Below are 17945 nucleotides of genomic sequence, written 5' to 3'. Positions count from 1 at the left end.
AGGAAAGGAACGTTCCATTGCAGCAGGACACAAACTTGCTGTACAGAGGACTGGCAGTGGACCCCCACCTCCTCCCCCCACTAGCAGGAGGACTGGACTCTTCTAAGTCAACTCTATACTACTATCACTCCCCTACCTTGCATGCCATCATATACCCTCACCCTCACTCCCATCACTCCACCACCTCCCACACACTACACCATCACATCTCTCTCATCCCAATGCCAAGCCCTGCATGCACCACCAATGCATGAACACCACTCACAGCCCTGCATGGACACCTGTCACTAAAGCATGCACACTAGAGAGAATCAGCTAGCCCACCATATACTAAGTCAAACAAGTGAAAGCTGCCAGGGCAAAAACAACCATAGAGGGCAACCCACCCATGCACAACATGTCACACACAGAAACGATAACTCTGCATTTACATCCCCACAGGTATCCCAGCCAATGTCACTGGAGAAGAGGTGCCAGTAACATCCAGTCCCCCCACAGAAGAGGCCCACAGTGATGACAGTGACTCTGCTCGCCTGGATCTGGATGTCCAACCTGGCCCATCAGGGACCTCTGGACAGTCAGTTACCCAGCCACAGTCACACACCACCACAGAGCCTCCCCCTCAGGAAACACCACCACAGCACCCACCAGCGTGCCCATACCTCTGCCCCCAGGACACGTCAATCAGCAGTGTGGCCACCACTACAGGGACCCCAGGATACACCACAAACCCAAGACAATCAGGGACCTGGGGTCAGTGGCGGTGGGCACACGGTTCAGGGGACAGAGGCACAGGGCAACAGGGAAGCTGGGAGGACTGCTGTGCACCAGTGGGAGGACAGGCCCAGGGAACCGACTGTCCAGGAGGCACTCACTGCGATCCTGGGAGCATACCAACATTCCCAGGATACGCAGGGCCAGATCCTGGACAATGCGCAGGAGAACAGGCGGCTGCAGGAGGGACAGTACCAGGGGACCAGGGAGGATTTGCAAGCCATTAACACCACCCTGATCTCCATTGCAGGGGTGCTGGCAGACATGGCGAAGATTATGAGGGAGGCAATGTAACAACAGCGGGTCCCTGCCACTAGCCGGACTACTGAACAGCCCTCCACCTCTGCTGCCGCCAGTGGCCAGGAGGCCCCTCCACAGGATCAACAAGCCACCAGCACCCCTCCCCCTGCAGAAGGTGAACCACCCCGCAAACCTTCCCTGCGATCCAGGCAGAAACCAGAGACTATTGCCAAAACCCCGCCAGGAAATGAGACTCTACTTATTGTCACCCGTGTGTCCCACTATGTCACCCTGTCCACCTCGAACTGCCGTTGCTCCCCTTCCTATCCCCCCCTTGGACAATACACCTGTGCTATAAATAGACTGGAACTATACCCTGGACTTTCCTCCATCAATACCCCAGCCTATTGCACTTCTCCCTTTTCTTCATAGCACTGCAATAAACACACTTTAAAAAATACAAGTATGGAGTATGTCACATGATTGAAGTATGTATTCACTTAACAGGGTTTAAACATTGCAAATCAACTGTACAGTAATTTTAACATAGGAAATACCTGTAGTTGGCTGCAGTGACAACACCAGGAGTGATAGTGGGGTACCAACATCTGCAAAAAGAGTTGCCAAAGGATACAGTGAGTGGCCATAGAAGTGGGAAATCACAGCCTGTCAGTGACAATGTGAAACAAAAAACTGACAATGAAATGTGAAGTAACACTGTCTTACCTGTGTGTCATTGGAAGTATTTTCTAATCACTGCAGATCTGTTGTCGTCATCCCCATCCTTTGCCTCCTCATCTTCACTGTCCACAGGGTCCACTGCTGCCAGCCTCCTCCTCCTGCTGCAGAAAAGCCACATGGCGTCTCAAGGCAAGGTTATGCAACATGCAGCATGCCACGATTTTCTGGCAGACCTTCTTGGGTGAGTAGCACAGGGTCCACCTGTCAGATGGAGGCACCGAAAGCTGGCCTTCAGGAGGCCAAATGTATGTTCAGTGATCCTTCTTGTTGACCCATGTGCCGCATTGTAACGTTTCTCAGCCCTTGTCCTGGGATTCCTCACAGGGGTCAGTAGCCGTGATAGGTTGGGGTAATGCATGATGTGAATTTTAAATGTATTAGTGGCATATGTCCTCTATGTACAATTGTGATCTGTGACGCAGTTATGTTCCATGCACTGTCCCCAACCCCTGAAATGATGTCCATCTGTCCTGTATGAAGGGACAGGTGGAATTGAGGTAATTCCACTGACGTGCGCCGTTGCAGGAGGCGGTCGGGATCTGCTGTGCAACACCTCATTGGGTAACATTGTGCCCAATGGTGATGTACGCCGTCGGTGACTGTATGCACCGTCGCGCACGTCATTGCCATTTTCTGTCTGTTCACTCACTTGCTACCTGACCTTCAACAGGAGAGGACCCACACTGCATGTGCTGCTGTGACCTGTGTCTGGAACCTACCATGGCCCGTGTGACTGGGGAAAGGGCCCATGCCTTCACCTCGGCGGAGTTAAAGAGACTAGTGGATGGGGTCCTACCCCAGTATGGACTGCTGTATGGGCCTCCAGACCAACAGGTGAGTACACTGTGAGCACGATGCATGGGGCATGAATGCATGGAGTGCTGTGTGTGAAGGCCTTGTGTGTGGGGGGGGGTTGGTGGATGGACCCTGGGCAGCATGCAGCATGTATGCTGGGCCATGTCTGTGCGAAAGGGGATGGGAAGGGCTATGGTTGGCCATGAGTGTAACAGGCAGGATGGTCTGAGTAATACCTTTCCCGGTGTGTATTTTCTCTGCAGGTTAGCGCCCATCAAAAGAAGGGTATATGGTGTGCCAATGCCAAGGGCGTGCGGACTCTGGGGGTCTACGGCAGGCGGAGCACACACTGTCTGAAATGGTGGGAGGATCTGAGACGCTGGGCACGGAAGACGGCGGAGGACCAGCTGGGGATGGCCTCCCAACGAAGAAGGGGTGCCCATCGAACCCTGACCCCCCTGATGGCCCGCATACTGGTGGTTGCATATCCAGAGCTGGATGGGCGTTTGAGGGTGTAGGAGGCTGGCCTGGTTTGTAGTGGGTACCTTGGGTACTTACACCTTATACCAGGTCCAGTTATCCCTTATCAGTGAAATGTAGTAGTGTTCTAGCAGTTTAGGCTGGTAGAGGTAGCTATAGCAGAGCAGCTTAGGCTGAACTATGAGACATGCAAAGCTCATGCAATACCACTTATAGTTCCACAGTACTTCTACACAAGTAAAGACAATACTCAGTGATACCAAAAATAAAGGTAGTTTATTTGGGTGACACAGTACCAACAATATCTTAGAGGCAATACTCCTTCTGGAGGTAAGTAATATACACAATATATACACTAGACACCAACATAAGGTAAGTAATTAGACATAGGATAGTGCAAACAATAGGAAATGCTATAGAATGCAATGGGAGAAAATTGGTCTAGGGACAACACAAACCATATACTAAAAAAGTGGAATGTGAATCTCGAATTTCCCCCTAGATAAGTGTAGTGTGTGTAGAATCGCTGGGACTGTAATAATACAGTAAAGCTAAGTAAAATACCCCACCCCAGAGCCCAGAAAAGCAGGAGTAAAGTACTGGAAGTATCCTTAGGACACACTACACCTCGTGCTATGAATTATTGCAGTAACCAATCAAGTCTGCAAACAACAACTGCTGGATTGCTGTACCTGAAGACCTGCAAAAGAAGGGGACCAAGTCCAGAAGTCGAAAAAAGTTCAGGGATGACAGAAGCCCCTGCCAACCCAGAAGAGGGTGTAAAAGAAGAGTCCCTGGTTGGACGAAGCCTGCAGGAATGCACCCTATGGAGATGCCAGCGGGTTCCTGCGTGATGCAAAGGATGTCCCACGATGTGAAGATGGATGCAGACATGATTTTGTGTTGGAAGTCGCCAACAAGCCTTGGTTACAACAAAGTTGTGTTTTGCGTCAAAATGGCGCTGGCTTGACCCAGGAGGGACCTGGGGGCCTCAACTCTGTGAGGAGGAAGAGGGGTCTCTCAGCACTTTAGAGAGCCCTCAGGATGCCAGCCAGCACCCACGGGAGTCCCAGGACACGGGGACAAAGGAGGTGCAAAACGTGGTTGGTGCAGCACTGCAAAGAAGGGTCCCACGCCGCTGGAGGTCTATTCAGAGTTGAGCATCCCAGGATAGAGTGCTGGGGACCTGGGACAGGCTGTGTACGAAGGAATTTTGCAAATAGTGCGCAGAGGCCTCAGGAGGTGAAGAAGACGCGGTGCACAGGGGTACTGTCACTCTCAGGGAAGGCAAGGTCTTACTTCCTCCAAATTGCGTGAGCAGGACAGTCTGTGTCGATGGGGTCCACCCTCTGTGTTCCAAGGAGCACGCTCGTCTCTGTGAGAGGAGTCCAAGAGTATGGGTTGTCGACTTAGAAGGTGCCTGCATGAGCAGGGGAGTGACTCCGTCACCCCACGGGAGATTTCTTCGGTCCTTCTGGTGCAGGATAAAGACAGGGAGTCCTCCGAGCTTGCACCCCTTGGAAAGTGTTGCAGTTGCTGGCTAGGGCTGAAGTTGCAAAAGAAAAGTATCCCTTGTGGATACTTTGTTGTTTTTACAGCGGTTCCAGGAGCAGGCTGCGGTTGATCCGAGGTCAGGGGATGAAGTAGTAGTTGCAGAGGAATTCTGCTGGAAACTTGCAAGTAGAATCTGAAGAGAACCCACAAGAGAGACCCTAAAAAGCCCTGAGAGAGGGATTAGCTACCTTATCAGGTAAGGACCTATCAGGAGGGATCTCTGACGTTACCTGCTGGCACTGGCCACTCAGAGCCCTTCAGAATGCCCCCACACCTTGCAAAGCAAGATGGCTGAAGTCTGGGACACACTGGAGGAGTTCTGGGCACCACCCCTAGGGTGGTGATGGACAGGGGCGTTGTCACTCCCCTTTCCTTTGTCCAGTTTCCTGCCAGAGCAGGGGACAAGGGGTCCCTGAACCAGTGTAGACTGGCTTATGCAAGGAGGGCACCATCTGTGCCCTTCAAAGCATTTCCAGAGGCTGGGGGAGACTACCCCTCCCCAGCCCGTAACACCTATTTCCAAAGGGAGAGGGTGTAACACCCTGCTCTGAGAGGAAATGCTTAGTTCTGCCTTCCTAGGACTGAGCTGCTCAGACTCCAGGAGGGCAGAACCCTGTCTGAGGTGGCAGCAGCTGAAGCTGCAGTGCAAGCCTCAGAGCTGGTTTGGCAGTACTGGGGGTCCATAGTGGAGCCCCCAGGATGCATGGAATTGGCTCCCCAATACCAGATTTGGAATGGGGGTAACAAATTCCATGACCTTAGACATGTTACATGGCCATATTCGGAGTTACCATTGTGAAGCTACATATAGTGCAGTGAAAATGGCTATGAAATAGAGTGTGCGCTATTTCACGCAGGCTGCAATGGCAGGCCTGTGGAAGGGTTTGTCTGAGCTCCTTATGGGTGTCAAAAGAAATGTTGCAGCCCATAACAATCTCCTGGAACCCCAATTCCCTGGGTACCTAGGTACCATATACTAGGGACTTATAAGGGGGGGTCTAGTGTGCCAGTTGAAATTGGTAAGTGATGTCACTAGCCTATAGTGACATTTAAAAGCCGAGAGAGCATAAGCACTGAGGTTCTGATTAGCAGAGCTTCAGTGACCCAGTCGAGCACTATACAGACACACACATTAGGCCATAAACTATGAGCACTGTGGTGCTGACCAGCAGGATCCCAGTGAGACAGAGCAAAAACATACTGACATACAGGTAAAAATCATCAATCACAAAAATAAGAAAGGTACTACTTGGGCAGAATTAAAAATGCTACATCTGCAAATAATGAATTTTATTAAATTCTCAATGCATTTCAAAAACCTAAATGCATGGAAGGAACTTGATCCATTACTCAAGAATTTACAGACAAACTGGCAAATCATTACACGATCAAGGCAGACACATTGGATTTCTATTTAAAACAAAGGAAACCCACCAGCACCAACCTGTTTCCAAAAATCCTCTCCTAGATTAAGCCAACCCAGTCTCAGGTCTTCTTCAAACAAATATCACAAAGTGAATTTATGGATCTGGTCAAAGCCAGCAGGCCTCATGGCTGCCCTTTTGACCCTTGTCCACCACACATCTTCAAAAACATTATTTTATCTACCTCTGCTGCCACACCAGTAAGAAGAATCATTAATAACTCTTTAAGTACAGGAATATTTCCTGAAGACCTTAAAAAGGCATGCATGCACCTATTAAACAAAACAAACCTGGACCCTCATGACCTGAACAACTACAGACCAATTTTAGATGTATCTTTCCTTGGTAAACTGAAAAAAACCCAGCTTTCGCCCAGATGTCACAATTCATTGAAGATAACTCCATAATTTCAGACTATCAAACTGATTTCCACCCAGGAAGATGCACTGAATCTCTCCTCTTCGCCATTTGGGATGATCTTAAAAACACAATAGACTGCAATGGAGTTGCCATACTGCTTCTCCTGGACTGCTTAGCTGCCTTTGTCACAGTTGACCATGACACCCTAATACAAACTCTACGAAGGCGTCACAAAGGTGACTGCTCTTCATGGATCACATTCTACCTTCAAAACAGAACAAATGTCAACCATACTCCCCCTTTCTCGTCCATACCCTACTTCACAAAAGCAGGGGTCCCTCAAGGCTCAATCATCTCACCCATGCCTTTCAATATCTACATGATGTCATTACCGGTAATGCTCAATGAATTTCAACTCAAATGCTACAACTATGGAGATGACTCACAAATATTCCTTAAACTGGAATACCCCAAAGATATTGGAAACTCACAAATCTTCAATTGCCTCTTAACCATTGATCAGTGGATGACATGGAGCTATCTCAAACTGAATACTTCTGAAACAGAAATACTCATGTGGCGAATGGAAAATTATGACCCACTCTGCCCCTGGCCTAACGATCTGAGACCACCTCCTAAAGTATCTAAGGAAGTAATAAACCTGGGAATTACCATGGACTCCAAGTTAACAATGAATGTTCAAGTGGACAAATTAGGAAGATTAAGCTTCATCACCATAAACTCTGCAAGCATATTTTCCCCACCTCAGATTCCAACACAAGGTGCAGGCTAATATCTTTCTTGTACTATCTAAACTGGATTACACCAATGGCCTCTACCATGGATCATCTCTATCTGCTATGAAAAAGCTACAATGCATTCAGAACTTTGCTGCCAGACTACTCCTACATGTAAAGCCGCAAGCCCACATCTCCCCTGCCTTGAGTGCCCTACATTGGTTACTTGTTGCCCGAAGATCCGCCTTCAAGCTGCTTTGTATCACCCGCAAAGCAAAACTTGAAACAGGACCTCTTTATCAGGAATAAAATCACAAACTACATTAAAAGAAAACAGAAAACTCCGCTCAAGATTGGCACCTCACCTAAACACCACCATACAAGAAAAAGACAGTAGATGGTACATCTTTCTTTGCTCAAGCAGCCAAACTATGGAATTCATTACCTCCAATTATATGAGATGCATAGATAACTATCTTGTCTTCAGAAGACTACTCAAAAGTTGTCTCTTTCCTCCAAAACTACCATACTCAATCAGCAATGGACTGCATATCCCCCTATAAACATTTATTATTTCATTATATTAAATATCTAGATAAGTGTATTTCTTTGTACAAATAGGTGTAATAACTGTTATCTTAAAATATATTCATACTCTTTATGTCTGTTTTAACAAATGTGTATTTTCCTTGTGGTTAAATGTATGTATGTGTGTGTGTATATATATATATATATAATATTTTATGTAGATATGTATTTATGTGTTTATATTATTCTACTCTTAAAAGGTCCATAGGTCATTGCATAATTTCTGTTTTTATTTTACCTATCACAATTGGTAAATATTATCTTAACTATTTATCTACAAGGATTTACTATTGAAATATTGAGGAAAGATAAAATGTTATAAAAGTTCACAAATAAATTACCTTCAAATACTGCAACTCTTAAAAATCTGTTTATACAATACGAACTAAATCTCGATATATTATATTCCTTACAGATCTATTCCCTTTACTATATAATCCTGTATCTATATATTTATTACTTTAGTTCTACTGTACAAGAGTACAAAAAATTACTTTCTTGAAAGCTTTACTGTATCTCACCATCAGCCTATACCTCTATCAATCTATCCTTTCTCTCATCTCTGACTCATCCCAAACCCATTCTAATACTATGATCTCCAAAATAACCCTTCCTAGAGTCTTCCCTCTCTACCTCTCTTGGCTCACTCCAAACCTTAGTTTACTAACATGATCGCCCAAACAACTCCACTAAATTCTCCCTTACTTATCTCTCCATTAAAGTTATCACAAACCCCAGATTACTACTATGATCTACCCAATCCCTTTCTACAGGCTCTTCCCTCCTCCATCTCAACTCATCCCAAACCTCCTCTTGCTACTATGATTTCCCAATTACCACTTCTGGATTCTTCCCTCCTCTATACCTCCATTATTCTATTCAATCCAACTAACAGGCCTATATGTCCTCAGTTCAAATTAACTCATACCTCCCTATAGTCATACTGTACTCATTTTCCCCTATACTGATCCATTTGCGTTAGAATAGTGTACAACTTGCCGAAAAGCACTTTGATGCCTCATCCGGTGTAGTAAACACTACATAAATACAATTAATTTTTTTTAAAGTAAGATGGGAATTTGTATAAAGTATAATTTGCTTACCTTTCAGGTCAGTGCTTCGGTGGAAGTCGGGCAGAGCGCATGACCCAGGTTTGATGCCTGTTAAAAAGAGGGATTTAAATGCTGGTACTGGATTGATTAGAGAGTGCAGCAGTCTTGGCTTTGTGATTCGTTATTACTCGAGCTCTTTATTCGCTGGTCATAAGTGTATATATAGATAGTTCATCACATTGCGTCTTGCTGCTTATTTGATGAGGCGATATGGAGAGTAAACGAGCTGAGAAAAGGAGACATCTTTCTTTCTCTTGTTGATACCTCCGATAAAGAGGGAAGTCATGAGAGAAGAAGTCAGTGAGGGCATTCTACATCTCCTGCAGAAGAAATCGTTATTATCTTCTCATGTTAAACTATTCATAGAGCAAGCAGTGACAAAGGCATTAGTAGTATAAAGGTCTAAATACCAAACAGCAAAGATCAAACTGCTGCTACAGATTCTATTTCTGCTGATCAAGAAGTTGGCTCTTCTAGCCATGGAAAGTGTGTTCACCAACAAGAGTTAAAATCCATTCTGCCCCAATTGCCAGCTTCAGAGATCAGCCTAATTTGATGATCCCACAATGTAATAGTCCCTCAGGTCAATCTCTTCCTCTGCATGACCAGTTGAAATCTCTTGTTCTGTACGAGTGGCTGAATTGTATCATCTTACAATCACTCAATTAATTCAAAAGATGTACTCTTTGGAAGAAAATGACATGGTTCTGCTTTACACTGTTTTAATAGACTCCATACTAGTCATGTAGACTGGTCCCTCTTCAGTCAACTCAGAACAGTGTGCACCATTTAATCAAGTGCATTAAGTAAAGTATGCTTCGGAAACCATTTAGCCTTACTTTTGCAGTATATACTGCAAAATCTTTCATCATAGATTTTAATTCCTGGCAGGAGTAATGCAGGAGGAAGAACATTCCATGGATATTTTGAACAAATGGAATGCTTTTGCTCCAGCATTGCTTGTGGTGGTCTGCAGGTGCAATGGAAGTATCACTACTGTCAAGAAGGCACATGTGGATTAGTAATTGGAAAATGATTTGAAAGTTGATGCAGCAGAGAAGACGGTATTTTTTTTGTCCTCATCAGGCACAAGACGCTGGCTTCTTTCACTGGTGAAAGCCTTTCCAGCAGAGCCTTTCTTCTGGCTGAGGATGGGAAGGCCTTACTGACACATACCTTTGGGCTTGATAGGTCCAGCTTACTGGAATCAACCAACGTACAGCAAAGGCAACATTGGTGAAGAACATTTTGCTGGTTACAAGCTTTTAGTGGAGCTTTTGGAACATATGGTCTCTAAAGCCTTTAAAGATGGGGAAATAGGTTTACTCTACAATGAGGAATCTTCATCCCCCTGTTATGGAAGCTTGGATTTGGACAAAAACTCTTTATACTTACATAGGTCTTCTAGTCGAAAATGTTTGCAAACAAGACAGAGAAAATGGTCAAACATTTTACAGCTTCCCATTACTTAGAATAAGCAGCAGCATTCCAAACTACAGGGGAGCAGTGAAAGCTACAGGTTTTGTTGCAGCACCAGTCCAACATTTCATTTTATTTAGACTGTATCTCCATACCTCCAGGTTCTGGGGGCATTCATCTGCCCATACCCAGAATGAATACCCAAGCTCATGTGTTGAGGCGGTATTTCTTCATTGCTGCAGAAAAAAGGGGTAATTTCAGTTCCCAAGAAAGACCAAGTAAGAGTGATGTATTCAATTCTGTTTCTTGTTGCGCAAGTGAGAAGATGTCTGCAAATAGTAACAATGACACATTTCAAGTTGTGTTGTCTTCAAATAATAATTCATTTAACACAGCCAGAAGAGTGAGTGTAACAGATAAATCTAGATTTGCAGAACACATCTTCGTTTCAAAATGTTATAGGCCTTGAAAGTACTTAAGATCTGCCAGGGACAATCAACATCTCTAACTTTGTGTCCTGTTATTAGGTGTCAAAACGGCACCAAACATGTTCACAAAGGTGTCAGCACCAGTATTAGGGCACTTACATGAAATATGCATCCTCGTACAACAATATTTTGTCAAATGGATGATTCACGCAGGGTCAACAGAACATAAAATGGCAAATGTGAAGAAAGTCATCTTAGTATTTTGTGAATCCTGACTTCCTTGAACGGTAGCAGAAATAACAGTTGTTTCCAATTTAGGATCTGAAATGCATTGGATCTAGTTCTCTCAGACTGGGGATTGCAGAATATCAGAACATCTGTAGGAAGCTGCCCCTCTATTTAGTGCACTAAAATGAAGTACTCTATGCAGAGAGTCCAGTAGATCCCCATTGGTATTGCAAAGGCAAAAGTAGATAAGACTAGTGCTCTATTTTGTGGTAGTGAGGGAGAGCAGTTAAGCTTACCAGAGGGTAGAGCTAAGCATTTGTTGTACTTACAGGGGCAATAAATGACACACACACACACTCAAATAATAAGTCTGAGACCAATTTAGAAAAATAGCAATTCTTTTTATATATGTTTCAAACCCAATACCTTCGTAATCAGGGAAGTAGACTTTTAAGCATAAATACTTTGCAGTTTAAAAAATAGACCGTGCAGTTTTCACAGTTCTTGCAATGTTTTTTCTCCATAGGAAAACAATGTTCAGCAAACACAGGGTTAACAATGACTTACAAAACCAATCTCAAGGAGTTAAGAGAAGTACTGGGCACTGATCAGAATCACACCAGCAGTTCACACCGGGCAGCACTGGGGTGGCTGGGTGCAGATGTGCAGTAAGCCGTCGGGTGCCCAGCGGTTTCCTACAGGAACTTGGTCCTTGTGAACGTAGGCTGCAGGCTCTGGCTAGGAAGACAGTCAGGGACAACAAGCAGGTAGGGAGTAGATTTGGGGTGCTTCGGGACGTAGGTACACCTTTGGTCATCTTCTCCTGTGCCCAGGGGTGACTGATGCGGAGGTGCCCTTAGGCATTGGATTTTCAGGTCTGGGAGCACTTGCGGTAAGGAGATCCTGTATGTTGAGGTTGCAGGCATCATGGGGGAGTCTGGCAGGGGTGGACCCAGGGTGGACTCGAGCTAGGGGATGTAGTTGGCACCAATGACCCACCTCAACTGGGGGTCAGGGGTCCAGGGTGCAATGGTTGCTGTAGCTGTCAAATTTTCTTTCTCCACAAACCTGTGGGAGAGGGAAGGCCTGTGTGCAGAGGCTGCAGGTGTCTCAGGGGAGTCCAAGATGGGTGAGCCCACACTGGACTCCCTCTGGGCAGCTGGAGACCCGCATTGATGCGGTCCCTTGGCTTCACCTTGGGTTGAGGGCATTGGGTGCAGTGGTCTCGTCTGGTGTCGGTTTCCGGGGTCCAGCACCTGCAGAGTCTTTTCTGTGGAGTTTTCTTCTTGCAGGACAAGTCCACTGCCCTTTCGGGAAAATTGAGTTTTTATTGAAGGCTGGACGAGTTGGCTTTTTTTGGTGCAGTATTCTTCAAGGTCAGCAGGCAGGCTGGAGGGGCTGGGTCCAGCTCAGCTACTTCTTCTTTCCTCTTCTGCGGGTGCAACTCTTCTTTGTCTGGGTCCTCTTGGGTTGGCGAAATCTGGGTTCAGTGGTGCCACCTAAATATTAAATTTAGGGGTGTTATAGGGAGTGCCAAGCGGTAGCGAATAAGCTGACCGCCATGAGGGTGACTACATCCTTCTTATGACCACTTACGTTGGGAAGTGGGCATAACCCTAACCCTAGTGACCAAATTCCTTCTGAGCAAAAGGGAGGAATTTGAAAAGTAGTGTCCACTTCAACTCGTCTACCTTAGGGGTGGGACTGGCATCAAGTGGGCGCTCCTCCTAATTTACCTAATTTTCCCACCTGTACTGCAGCCAGAAGTGGGGTCAGGACAGAGTGGCTGGTCATCTCCATCTGGAGAGACCTGGGTTGCATTACAAAGGTGGGAAGGCCTTTGAAACTCACCCACTGTGGAATGTTCATACTGCCTGGGACAAGAGGTCACACCTCTGCCCAGAAAAGGCCTTTGTCTCAGCCTCTCGTTAGTGATGGCTCCCAACTTGATGGGGGGTTATGTGAGGGGGGGCAGAAACATGTCTGTGGTGGCTGAGCTGGTCAGGACCAGTCAGTCAGCACACTAGTAGCTGGTAGGTTTTCAGGGGGCACCTCTAGGGTGCCCCATGTGCATGTCTTAATACATCCATCACTGGAATCAGATCAGTGAGGGTTTATTATTCTGAGATGTTCAATACCAAACATCCCCGGGATCATAGAAGCCATCACGGAGCTGGGGAACTCAGTGACCAGTGTCCACCACATGCATTTAAAATGGCTTCCCTGTACACTTACTATGCCTAGGAATCCACAAAGACATAGTAAGACAAAGGCATGCATATATGCCCTCACATGTAATATAATGCACCCTGCCTGAGGGCTGTAATTACTGCTAGAGGGATGACTTACATATATTGCATGAAGTGTTACGGTACATGTTACACAGGCTGTGTGTCCAGTTGTGTTTTCAATTTTGGGAGCACCTTGTCACGCAGCCTGCAATGGCAGTTTGCTTAAGGTTGGTGCTGGGCCCTTCAGAGTGGCACAAGCTGTGCTGCATGTCCGAGGGGCACTTTTAGGTACCCATGCACTAGGTACCAGGGGTACCATTTACTAGGGGCTTAGAGGGGGCCGAAGGGTCAGGTCACTCAGGGATCAAGCGACCAGGTGTCTTGTTTTAGAAAAGGAACACTGGCTCTGGGGGACCTGGTTAGCAGGAACTCAGTGCACTTCAGTCAAAGCTGCATCACAAAATCGGGCAAAACATGGGGGGTACTGCAACCAGAACCCAGCTCCCTACAACACCTATTGAACTTACTCCGGCAAGACAATCCAACTGTAGGAATTTGGTTTATATTTCTAGGTGTCATGACAGATTTGCTAGCAACAGTCTATGATCTAGGTTTCCTTTAGGAAAAGGTATGAGATTTGTCTTGAAGAAATGGAATCAAAGTTGTCCGGATTTTGATAGGACAATTCTTTGGTCACAAGAGTGCAAGATGGAGCTGCCTTAATAATCAAAGGATCAACACCTAAAAAGGGAAGTATCCCTCTTTACTGTCACCCAGGTGACAGTTACTGCAAAAGGCAGTGGTCTGGGAGCAGGGGACAAATTTGCAGGACAACAATTTATTGGGACATTGGACAATCCAGGAGAAGAGATGCTCCTCAGATTGGAAGGAACTGAAAGCTATTAATCTTGGGGTATTCTTATGTTTTTTTCCCTACTGACAGGCCGTTTGATGGCAACATGCTATATGAGCATGCAAGGGGAGAAACATTCTCAAGCTCTTGGGGATATAGCAGACAACATCTTACCATGTGTAGCAAGATCCCCTGATATTCCTGAATGCAATGTATATTCAAGAAAATGACAAAATGGAAGCAGACAGATTAAGCAGAAGTGTATCCTTTTCTCAGGATTACTCTCGATCCACCCCTGTTCCTCTCTTCTGTACAGGAACTAGGGAGAGTGTGGTTCCAGTTATAGGTATGTTTGCGAATCAGGAGACTCTTTTGACTCCTCAATTGTTTCAGGTATCAAACGTTGAGGATTGGGGGTGTGGATGTTCTTTATTGCATCTGGCTAAAATACCTTCTGTATGATTTTCCCTCATTCCCCCATTGTCTCAAATATGTTTTATGGCTTCAGGAGAAATAAAAAGTTGTGGTGATAGTGATTCTTCCTTCATGGCCCCTCTTTATTTCGTTTCCTTTGTCAAACGGATGTTCCCAATAGTTCCTTCTCCTCTGAGATATCCTCCCCTTTTCGTGGGATGCTGCAGGTCAGTCACCTCCAGTAATCCGTGTAGAGGCTGAAGCGTAATCCTTACTTAGAAGGAGTTTGTCTATAGAATTAACTATTGCCATACATATATGAAGAAGCCAATCTACATTAAATTCCTACCAAGGCATTGGGCTTTCTTTACAAAATGTTTTGCTCTTACGGATATTTACCATAATTTAGGTGATAGCATGGCCATCTCATTTTATCTTCAACAGGAATTTAATCTGGGGCTCTCAATTATCACTCTTCGCATTCAATGGTGCTTCCTTGGAGCTTTGAGGGAGCAATGGGGTGGTGTGCATGATTGTGAGAATTTTGTTGTCAGTCTTTTGAAGAGGTTTTTCTTTGTGTCAGTATTTCAGAAAGAAGCTTAGTTCCATAGTTGGGATCTATTGTTGGTGTTGGAAGACTTCAAGGTCACTTTTTTGAGCCACTCAATTTAGCCTTTCCTATGTATTTGATTCTCAAGGTGCTTTTCTGTGGTAGCTGTTACCACAGCCAGAAGGTTAGGGGTGCTCAAATCTTTCCTGAAAATCTCCTTACAACAGGGGTTTCCCTGACAAGTTGATTTTGCAGCTTGGACCATTGTTTGTAACCATGCTGGTTTCAATTTTTCATTTTGAACAAGAGGTGATTTAATCTCAGTTTTGTCTGGATCGTGGTAGTCCTGAAGCTGCATTCCTTAGCTGTCAGAGTAGTGTTGACCTATTTGGATAGAATGCATTTTTACAATGTGGCATTTTGGCCTGCAAAGAAAGTTGTAATCCTTCTACCCCTGCTCTTGGCCACTAGAAAATATCTTGTATTTCGTGGACTGTCTCGTGGGTATACAGGGAAGATCTACTTGTGTGATGTCTGCTTCCTGGGTAGAAGCTCAAGAGGCATCTTTAATGGAGATATGTTGTGCAACCAGTGGGGCACCTCCGTCATTATCATGTGCAGTTGAAAAACTTTGAGGAATCTGGCTTTCATTATAGGATCATTTCTGCTGTGAAGTAATAATGCATGAAATATTGGTTTGCTGAAAGTTTCTCTGCTCTGGAATCTGTTGTGTTTTATTATTTATAGGGGTTTATCTTTGCTAAATTGTTTTTGCTTGGATATTTTCCTCATAATGTTGTAATGACAGGGACGAGGAATAGGTGATGAGGGAATGACTAAATTACACTATTTTCATTACTCAGAGTGCCATAATCCTTGTTCTAGTCATAATTTATTGCCAATAGAGAGGGTAGGGTTCGAGTACAATACAGGAGGTATTGGAGGCAGGTGTTTGGTATATACAGGCGTTAGTTTTGTGTTTGCAAAGGGGTTGATCAAACAATGTGTGAAGGCAGATTCACCATCACATATTAATAAATGGAACAATGAATATTGGAATCGGAGTAATGGAATTATCTTGTAATTTACCCCCTTTTCAGACCACTTTGTGACCTGTCACTCCTTTCTAACAGGTGTTGCAGTACAAGAAGAGATGTGGGGAGTTGGAGCAGCAGCTTCTGGATAAAACCTCACAGTCTGAACATCAAAAGCTATCGGTTAGTCTGGTCTCCTTTTTCTGTCCTTAGGCTGGCTAGTTCCTTTGCTCTCTGATGGTCCCGGGTTCAGTGACCATCAAGCTACTGGTTCATGATGGCCAAGGCCAAAGCAAACAAACTTCAGCAAACCAGTAGGTTTGCGCCAGAGTATTGCCGGGGAGACTGAATGGCTTTGACAACCTTGTTAGAAATATAAAGAATACATTATTCCGAGTAGTGTGTGTGTGTGTGTGTGTGTGTGTGTGTGTGTGTGTGTGTGAAAATATATATATATATATATATATATACTTAATTCAGTTGAACATGCCAGTCCCACCCGTATGGGTTTTGTACTACTGTGCTTTCTGTTGCCTTTTGCAGTAAGTTATACTTGTGTATTCCATAGCCAATGGTGTAGAGCAAGTTCATCGATTTACTGATTAAATCCTAAATCAGAAATTATGGGTTGTTATAGCCTAAGAATACACATTCCATTAAAATTAGGTAGTTTGTGCATCCACATAAGTGCATCTTTATCATCAAGCTCATCACAACACTCCCATCAAGGCAGCGACAAAAAAAACACTCAACACATCACATTAGACGGTACTCTGTACACCGACCCAACACAGCTCAGATATTCCATCTTGTTGGATATTAACAACTACACAAAAGCACATAACTACACACTTGGACAAACCAATGAACAGCTTAGAGCACCATATAGGACCACGCTCAGCTATTAATGCATTAAACCAACATCTATTTAACACCATACAGCTGAATAAGTTCAAAAGGATACTGTCGCCGTTAACAAGACACCATAGTCATAATAAAGGTTGTTGATGATCTCCAGCTGTGCACACCGAAGAGCACTAACACACTTGCAACCAAACATATACACAGAATGTTAATCCCACCCACACTACTTATGATCATACTTAAACAGACTCTGTTCTGTGATGGAATCCTTAGAACGCCATGTGAAAGTACCGAAACAATACAAAGCTTCAAGACTATACTAATGGCAATAACACTTTAAATAAATGCCTATTAACTAGACAAAGCAGCTAAGCTGGTACTGTATTATGTGATGCCAAAGAGAAAGGAGTGAGAATATTGGTGCTGGACAGAACCAAAGAAAAGTGTTTGATATCTTCAGGTGAAGCTTTATAAACTGTTAGGCAGACCCAGAATAAATGAGATAATCTTGCCTAAAGAAAATGTTTTTGGGAGCAATGTTGATTGCCAAGGAGCTGACAGTGCAATACAGGATGTATGAGCGTAGTGTTGCTGTGCTGCAGTGGACATGCTTATGGTAGTAATATTTTGTAACAGTTTAAAATTAAATAGATTTGATTGAGCTAATATTTTATCACTTCTATTGTGTTGATTTTTAAAAAGAAGTTTGATTTTATTGTCTTTTTCCATATAAGGCTGTTTGTCTCAATCTTAGTAAACTTAACTTGACCTGTAGAATTTCTGCTGTAATGTCTAACAGACACTAGAGATGCCATGGTCCACTATCATGAATGCTTTTCCCTGATATGCACTAGCACGATTCTGGAAAACGGGTATTTGTGAGGGACAGTTTTAACTAGTGATTCTCCACCTTTAGAATATCCACAGATGCCAGACTGGATCCAGAGAATATCAGCAGCAGTGCTCTTGTGTGCTGGCAGGTGGCGATATGTGACTCCAGACAGATTTTGTACTATCCTGCATGTGATGGGGTGGGGCTGCATAGAAGCGCTACTACTGTGTACCAAGGTCATTTCCTTTCTATGCACACTTTCCGACTCTGACCCAGAACTCCGCTCC

At 44.7% G+C, this 17945-nt stretch overlaps 1 protein-coding gene across 2 annotated transcripts in view; it reads left to right on the top strand.

Moving 5' to 3' along the window:
* CROCC2 (ciliary rootlet coiled-coil, rootletin family member 2) overlaps positions 1-17945 on the top strand; it is an 878259-nt gene that overhangs the window by 58461 nt on the left and 801853 nt on the right. The window contains exon 5 of one of the 2 annotated variants that reach the window (XM_069213663.1): positions 16062-16145. The exons of the other annotated variant lie outside the window; for it this stretch is intronic. Coding sequence (XP_069069764.1) covers positions 16062-16145 — 84 coding nt within the window. The remainder of the gene's footprint in view (positions 1-16061; positions 16146-17945) is intronic. 2 annotated transcript variants of the gene reach the window in all.

The sequence above is a fragment of the Pleurodeles waltl genome, chromosome 11 (assembly GCF_031143425.1).
Source record: "Pleurodeles waltl isolate 20211129_DDA chromosome 11, aPleWal1.hap1.20221129, whole genome shotgun sequence".
NCBI classification, from domain to species: Eukaryota; Metazoa; Chordata; class Amphibia; order Caudata; family Salamandridae; genus Pleurodeles; species Pleurodeles waltl.
This window is presented reverse-complemented; position numbering and strand designations above follow the sequence as displayed.